Here is an 8629-nt window from a genome sequence, read left to right as displayed (position 1 = left end):
ACTATGCCTTCCTAGGACAGTCATTTTTCTCTAGTCTAACAAGCTGTGCTGCTCCCAACCCAATTAACAACGCAAAGGTTACAAAGGCTTTGTTCAGGTGTTTAATAATTTATATATAACATGAGCAGGAATGGGAATAGTGTAGAATTTTAAACTTGTGCTTGTGCAATTATATCTAGGTCCTAGCTTACAATATGCAGCCACTCAAATCTTACCCTGGGGGGGGGGGTGCTGTGCCAGAAAGAGGCCTGCAACACCTCAATATAAGGGTGTAAGCCAAGCAATAGTACCATAGATTGGCCTTTTATGCTGTATGTTAAGTTTCCCCTGGTCACCAAAAAAGCTGCACTTTTGCTTTTCATGTACATCTTACCACCTGGGGCGACATTCAGCCCTGCCAGAGTGAACAGGAGATATGTTAAGCCCTAAAAAGTTATTTTCAGTGCACCAGAAAACATCTCACAGCCCTGGCCAGTGCAACCTCTTTAATGGAGCTCTGAAAAGCTAATAGCAATATATTTATCAGGCTCCAGTCTAAAACATATTCATGGGTAAATGGAAACTCATGTAAAGGGACAAGACACCGCTAGAATAGTGATGGGTGAACAAATTCATCAGGCACGAATTTGCAGCAAATTCCTGCGTTTCGCGAAACTGCAGCGAAAAATTCACCGGTGTAAGAAAAAATTGGACATGCATTGGAGAAGTTGCTTGCGTCAAAACTGTTGCATCAACATTACTTGGACGCCCATTTGTAAAGCCGGCATCAAAATTGACGTGGATGTCAAAATTGACGCAGGCGTCAAAATTCGCGTTTCACTTTTTTTTCTTGTTATGCAAATTTTTTGCCAAATCGAAACGGGACAAATTCGCCTATCACTACCCTAGAACAATGTGTGCCAAATAGACTAGGTAAAAAAAAGCCAAAATCTTGGCCCAGTAAAAGAAATGTTGTTGGGGCATGAGGCATACACATGAATGCGTTTAAACCCATTGTTGAAACATTTACACTGCAGTCACTGATGTATATGTTATTAACATGTCCAAGAATGTTCAGCATCTCCTTCTATCATGGCCATGCAGTAAGTACAATAAGGGGCACATTTACTAATGCACGAATATCGAGGGTTAATTAACCCTCGATATTCGACTATCGAAGTTAAATCCTTCAACTTCGAATACCGAAGTCAAAGGATTTACCGCTATTCGTTCGATTGAGCGATTCGAAGGATTTTAATCCATCGATCGAACGAAATTCCTTCGATCAGAAATTTGCTAGACAGCTTATGGGGACCTTCCCCATAGGCTAACATTGATGTTCGGTAGGTTTTAGTTGTAGGGGGTTGAAGTTTTTTTTAAAGAGACAGACTAGTCGAATATTCGAACGATTTTTAGTTTGAATCGTTCGATTCGAAGTCGTAGTCGAAGGTCGAATGTGCCCCTTAGAGTATGCATATATGCACAGTATATTTTTATTCATATAGTGCTACTTGTATACACAGCTCTGTCCAATAAATCAATGCATGGTTATAGAACCATACAATAAATGAACATGATTATAAATACAGAACTACAATTACATTCAAGATAACAAGAATAAAGCCTCTGTGCCAATGAGCTTGCAATCTAACAACTTCGCAGTCAAAGGTGAAAGAGTCCTTTTACTTCCCCCTGCCCTTTTCTTACAAATTTAGCATTAACTCTGCATTCCAGTAATTATCATTATAGATATAAGCATGATTCAGAAATACACAGGAGACTTGTAGATCCAACAAGAAGGGGTTAAATATCTGCCTGTTAGATGCACGTGTCCTAGCTCTTATTTACATGAAAAGAAAGGCTTTCAGAAAAAAAACCTCTTGGGGTTGGAAGGCCACCCAGACTCTAATCTCTTGCGTTCATCTATCAGCTGATGTCCTGGGGATTCTATATAAAGAGAAGCGCAGGAGAGAGCCTGTACAACTGTGTTAGCAGCTAAGCCTGATTGCAGCGCCCTCTGCTGAGCAAGTGAGGAACATACAGGACCAATGCAGCCTGCAATGATGATGTTCTCGTCCAAATACTGGGCCAGGAGGGGGATGTCATTAGATTCTGCAATGTCCCAGGACTTCCTAAATGCACCCTCGGTGAGTACATGTAGGGATGTAATACAGTTCTCTGAAAATAAAACAAATGTGCCTTATTATACTCACCTTGTCTGCATGGTAGATGACATAGTTATTAGTGATTTATATCTTTGCCTCTAGTGTTGTTTTAATGTGAGCTTGATGTGCCAGTCCTGCACAGGCTGATCAGCACAAATAGCCCATTACACCTGATGCTAGTAAAGTGCCAGAGTCTTTCTGCAGCAGAGCACAAGTGCTAAAGAAGTTTGATGAATGAGTTTCCCAAGTGCCACCACTTGTAGTTGCAGAGATGTATGGCTGTGTTCACTTGGGGCTTCTAGTTGCTGATTGGGAACATCCATCTTTCTAATAAATGCTCTGATTGTCCTCCTGTGAATGCAGCATGATTCCACCAGGGAAACCTGCTTTCTTATACCTGCACATTCCATGGAGACTTACAAGTGGCTCCCTTCTTAGTAAAAATAACACATATTAGGAGCATGTGTATATATCTAAATTCTGACCCCCCCCCTGCAAAAAAAAGTCTTTAGGGCATCACCTTTGCTGCTAAATGGAAATTTAGCTGAAGTTTGCCAATCAGTGATTTTGTTGGAAACAGACCTGTTTGTGATAGTACAGTGGAAAGCTAGGAATGCAATGTATATTTAGTTATGGTATGTATGTGTGTATAAGGGCAGGGCAACTCCAGATTTGGTTCAATACCAGCTTCAAATGCAATGACTGTACATGGTGAGAGTTTCAGCCACAATGAGAGGCTGACAAGTTTGACATCGCTGATATCGTTTACACTATTCACCACATATTCACCATACCCACCATCGTAACGGGACATTCAAAAATGCGACAGCTATGGAACCTGCTATCCAGAATGTTAAGGACCTGGGGGTTTTCAGATAACAGATTTTTCCATAGTTTAGATCCTCATATTTGAAGTCTACTAGAAAATGTAAACATTTAATAAACCCAAAAAGCTGGTTCTGTTTCCATTAAGGATTAGTTATATATATCTTTGTTAGGATCAAGTGTAAGGTGTTTTATTATTACAGAGATGGAGTCGGTGGGAGACAACCTTTCCATAATTCTGAGCTTTCTGGTTAACAGGTTTCTGCATAACAGATCCCATACCTGTATAATAGCTATTTGGAGATGTATATAATGTTAAGGTCCCGTTGCCCATTTGTATGTGTAACCACCATCATTTTTTCTACTTTCCATCCATTTTTCCATTTCTTACTACTGCTGCCCTAATTTGAGTGACAGTAAAAAAATGAAACTACAGAGTTGAGTGTTTAGGAGAAGCAGTAATAGAAGACAAACTGTGAGTGCTATACTGAGAGTTTATCCCATAGTTTATCATGGGTCTTTTAAGATGTAACTATACCAGGCAAATCATTTTGAGTGATGCCAATTGGTTCTTCTAGTGCCTAATACTGTCTTCCTCTGAGAAGATATCACAATGCAGGATGGGAATTGTAGTCTTTCTGCCCATGCCAGAAAAGTGGTGAGGTTATAGTTTTTAACTGCTTATTTTATCTACATTTTAAAATGATTAATATACTTATCCGCTTTATAATGATATCACTAATCACGCTGAAGTGCAATGTTCTGTATAAAAGCAATCTGACCACACTCTCATGCTTTATAAAGTCACGTAACGCTCTATCTATCTCCCTCTATAAAAACATTGTTGATGAACATGAGAAAAGACTAAGCTATGCGTAATATGCATGGGTGGGGGGTTAGTGGTGCATGAAGGCACAGTGGTTAGCACAGGAGTTTTTGCTTCTGTTCTGACCAGAGAACTGTATGCATGGAGTCATGGAGTCAAGTTTTTTTGTGTGTTGCTCTAGTTTTTTCTGCACTGCATAAGCACACATACAGGTTATATGCCCCCGATACCTAATTCACTATTTTGTCAGTTGTCTGAACACCAAACCAAATCAAATCCCCATCTGCACTTTCAGATGTGAATGCTACTGTCAAAACTGTACCTTGAATGAATAATAAATAAAAAAGCCTATATCTAGAATGCTCCAGCATACTGAAATGCTGTTTCTCCATTAATAAATGTAATAATAAAACAGTAGCTTGCACTTCATCCTAACTAGGCTGCATGGGTCCATATTGGTGGCAAAACAATCCTATTGGGTTTATTTAATGTTGAAATGCTTATAATAACCTTAAAGGAGAACTAAAGCCTTAAAATGAATATATTTGATATGCTGAACTTATTCAACCAGCCTAAAGGTTCAGCTTCTCTATAGTTGTAATGATCCAGGCAATGTTGTCACAGGAGATTTTTATCTTGGATTTTGTTAGGAGTGTCTGTGACATGCACATCTCAGTGGCTCTGAGCAGCTGTTGAGAAGCTAAGCTTAGGGGCAGTTGCAAATCATCAAGCAGAAAATGAGGTTTGTTTATAATATAATGCTACTGGGATGGTCATTAAATTCTGATACTAGTTATGTTGGTTTCTGAGCTGCCATGTAACAATAATCTGAATTATTTACTGATGAGCCTTATAGTGTGATTTATAGGATACAGTATATATTCAGTTTATTGTGCGTTGCTCCATAAGCTTAGGTAGTCAGCACAGAGCATGAAAGAAGATGGGGAGCTACTGGTACATACAGTAAATGGAGACACAGATCTTCCCTGCTAAAGGGCCGTGGTTGCCTTTGGCAGATACAGAAGACCAAAATATAATGTACAACATTTCCGCCCTACTTTAGTTAAGCTTTCGTTTGTCTTTAAAGGAGAACTAAACCCCTAGAGACATTTTATTATATTAGAAATGCAGATAAGCACAATGCTATGTGACCTTTCAATATCGATCTCCAGTTGCCAAACTGCATTGCAAGCAGCGCTAACATCATACAGCACTCCCCCTCCCATCAGAGGATCTCAGTCCCGACACTGACATGCGCAATTAATTAGCTAACGAAACACATGCATGAAGTGTCTTGAAGTGCAGGCCACTGTGAGAGAAAGAGGGAAAGAAAGTAAAGGGAATTACAATGGCTGTCGCAAAGGGATGCATTTTTTGGAGACAGGGGAAGCCTGCTAATGGTGAATCTGTCCAGCTATATGTAAAGAGGGTTTAGTTCTCCTTTAAAGAGATACTGACACCAGAAAATAACCCTTTTTTATATCCATCATAACATTATCTTTGAATGCTATTTATAATTTTGCCATCAACATGACCTATATGTAACTTTTAATGTTGATTAATATTTTGAAAAGAACATTTTTAGTGTCATTATCACTTTAAGGTATAGAGCTCCAAATCACAGAAATATCCAGTAGATTCCCTGTTCTAAACATAAGATCAGTGATACCCAACAAGTGGCTCATGAGCAACATCAACCTCTTGGATGTTGCTCTCACTGTCCTTGAAGCAAAAGCTTATTTTTGAATTCCAGGCTTGGTTGCAGACAAAAACAGGTTTACTACCAAAAAGAGCCTCCTGTAGGCTACCAGTCCACATGAGGGGGACCAAGTTGCCTTTCACAGTCTTTATTTGGTATCCCCAGGGACTTTTTCATGCTTGTGTTGCTCCCCAACTCTTTTTACATTTGAAAGTGGCTCATGGGTAAGAAAGGTTGGGGACTCCTGCATTAGATCATATGCCTGTAATTTTTATCTTCATTTGTCCATTTCAGTAAAATCATAAAGTAAAGGGTTCACCTTGGTGAATATAAATCTAGCAAATAATCCAGGGAGTGAGCTAGATATCCATCATCAGTGTGAGATCTGTTTATTTGTCAAGGTTGCCCAATGAGCATACATTGCCAGATTTTACCACCCACATTCTGGTCCTAATGGGACAAATTCTATTGTTGGCCCTGGGCCAATGAACAGATCATGAAATGGGTCTAAGGAAAGCCATCAAAAATTGATCGCATTATTGAAATTGTTCAGTATAAAAATAAAAACTTTGTAAATAGATGCTGCCCCAGCAATTTTGCCGCCCTAGGCCCAGGCCTCGCCACAAATCCGGGCCTGCCTATCTACCCAATTTTTCTTTTTAAGGCACAGGCGAAGTCCATGCCCAATGCGACTTTCAAACTTGCGCAATAGATATCTGAAAGATAAGCCAGATATTGTCAGACAGGCGCTCCCTAGGAGAAGAGTCAGTTGTTTTATATCAGCTTATAATGTGTATATGTGTGTGTATATAATAATAATCCATAAACACATACAATTCATTTATACACTGCAGCATACAGAAACTGTCAACCAGGACTGGAACTAAGGATAGGCAGAATAGGCACCTGCCTAGGGTGCCATTATAGGGAGGTGCTGGGCTGGTACCTGTTAAAGTGTCTTCTGCCTACCCCAAGTCCATGTTCCCTAGCCTCCGTCGCTCTACCCCTTCATCCCTCCCTCCCCTCTGTCGTGCTTCATTCCTCCCCTCCATCCCTCTCCCATCCCTCCTCCCCTCACCTAAGGCCCATGCACGTGCAAGGTTACGATCAGATGCGTGCACACACTGTGGGGGGGTCTAGGCTCCCTGGCCTGCTTGACCCGGCCCTGCTGTCAACCCCAGACTGTTGGTTTTTGGGAGACCTGTGCTGAAAATATTCTCTGGTAGCCAAAATTTACATCATTGTGCTGCAAACACTGCTGGAAGTGACGTCACGCTCATGCACAAATGCTCTCCTGAATGCCACTGACTGCTTACTTCACATGAGCTAAAATTTAAAGGGGTTGTTCACTTATGAATATGATGCAGAGAGTAATATTATGAGACAATTTGCAAATGTTTTTCATTCTTTATTATTTGTGGTTTTTGGCTTTTTATTCAGTAGCTCTCCAGTTTGTAATTTCAGCATTCTGGGTTAGTGAAAATGTAATCTATAATGGCTGGAGTGACTGGATGTCTAACATAATAGCCAGAACACTACTTCCTGCTTTTCAGCTCTCTAATTCTGAGTTAGTCAGCAACTTTAAAGGGGGCCACATGAGACATTACTCTTCAGCGAGTTTGCAATTGATCATTAGCATTAAGCTCAGCATTGTCACTCCAGCCTTTATACATGGCATTTTTAGCTAACTAACTATATTGAAAACATTTTTTATTTTGCACAACCTTTTTATTTACCCACTTTTTATTTTTTTACTAAACAATTCATTTAATGTAAGCCCTTTCCCATTCCCTAGCTAAAGTGTGCATCTGCAGTGTTACAATTTGCACTGATTCAGTAACCTACAGAAAGGAGTAAACATTATCAACATGTCTGAATGCTCTCCACTTATTATTAGTTTAGTCAAAACCTACAGTTAGTTTAGAACCTGAGGCAGCAATCCCGATGCCGCCCCCTCTCCCACTCCACGTTTAAAAATTTAGTGTTGGAGTGGGTCAAAAGGGGCTACATCGCTAGCGCAATGAGCGTGTACTGCGCTTTCTGCACAGCAGAGCTGAAATTCTGGTTTAAAAAACAGAAATTTGGCTCTTTAAATTACAGGAGGAGGCTTTTTGCCGCCCCCTTGTAACTGGCCGTTCACTGCCGCCTGAGGCAAGGTGCTCACTTTGCCTCATGTCAGGAATGGCCCTGATATTTATATATAGATCTCTGCACCCTGTCCCTGCAATATTTGTTTTTAATGGCCCCCAGAAGTGCTAGGCTGCCCTCATCAGGAGGGAGCTCCCAGTGTTGGTGGCCAATTGTGCCACAGCTTACACTTGTTATGTCCATGACACACACACATGCATGTAAAACGTGTCATTATGTGCTTGCATGACATACAGCATTGCTGCCAACTCGGTCTAGTTCTTGCAGGGGTTATCTTTAAATTGCATTTAAAACTGTTTCCTTAAACTGGTGTGCAAGCTGTATTACCTCTGGCGGGGAAACCATTTTGGGGTGACAAGTGCCCTTTAAGAAGTACAGACACACTTTCATCCTTTTTTGGGGGGGGGGGTGTTTTGCACACTTACAGCGTACACATTCACACACAACACACAATATAACAAATGTATACACAAATATTTCCATACACAGGTTTTTGCAGTTTTTTATATTTTGGCATTTTCTTTATTATATTTCAGTTTCCCTTTTGCTGCTGTTTACTTATTTGTGCTAGTAAAACATTCATTCATTGCAAAATGAGACTGGTGAAAGTGGGATTTTGGCCACTGCTCTCACTGTTCAATAATTGTTAAATGGGTTTTATTGAGTTATGTTTTTCATTTTTGTTCTAAAGTTTCTAAAGGTTCCATCTAGCTTATTCTGTACTTTCATTTTGTGGTCTGTACTTGCATACATCTGAAACCAGGAAAAGATTCACAAGATCTGGGCAGTGATCCATCAGCAGGACTGGGTTTAGAAACGGTGCTTGCCCATCAGATTTATAAATGGGGATGAGAAAATACCTGCTAAGGTGTGCTCAGACAAACTACAAGACATCCTACATTAAATGCCATTTGTCTCTGCGTTTTTCTTTACGTATGGAGGACAGAGGCTAATAATTAACCCTTCTTCTGTAAAGCAGAGACTCTC

The 8629-nt window shown here is 40.2% G+C and overlaps 1 protein-coding gene across 1 annotated transcript in view; it reads left to right on the top strand.

Moving 5' to 3' along the window:
* The first annotated feature begins 1890 nt into the window (after window positions 1–1890).
* The window catches only part of tph2.S (tryptophan hydroxylase 2 S homeolog), a 99105-nt gene continuing 92366 nt past the window's right edge, over window positions 1891–8629 (top strand). The window contains exon 1 of the mRNA XM_041588601.1: window positions 1891–2126. Within this exon, the coding sequence (XP_041444535.1) occupies window positions 2028–2126 (99 nt within the window). The 5' untranslated portion in view covers window positions 1891–2027. The remainder of the gene's footprint in view (window positions 2127–8629) is intronic.

The sequence above is a fragment of the Xenopus laevis genome, chromosome 3S, assembly GCF_017654675.1.
Source record: "Xenopus laevis strain J_2021 chromosome 3S, Xenopus_laevis_v10.1, whole genome shotgun sequence".
Lineage (NCBI taxonomy): Eukaryota > Metazoa > Chordata > Amphibia > Anura > Pipidae > Xenopus > Xenopus laevis.
The sequence above is the reverse complement of the archived record's forward strand: the minus strand, read 5'-3'. Positions and strand labels throughout refer to the sequence as shown.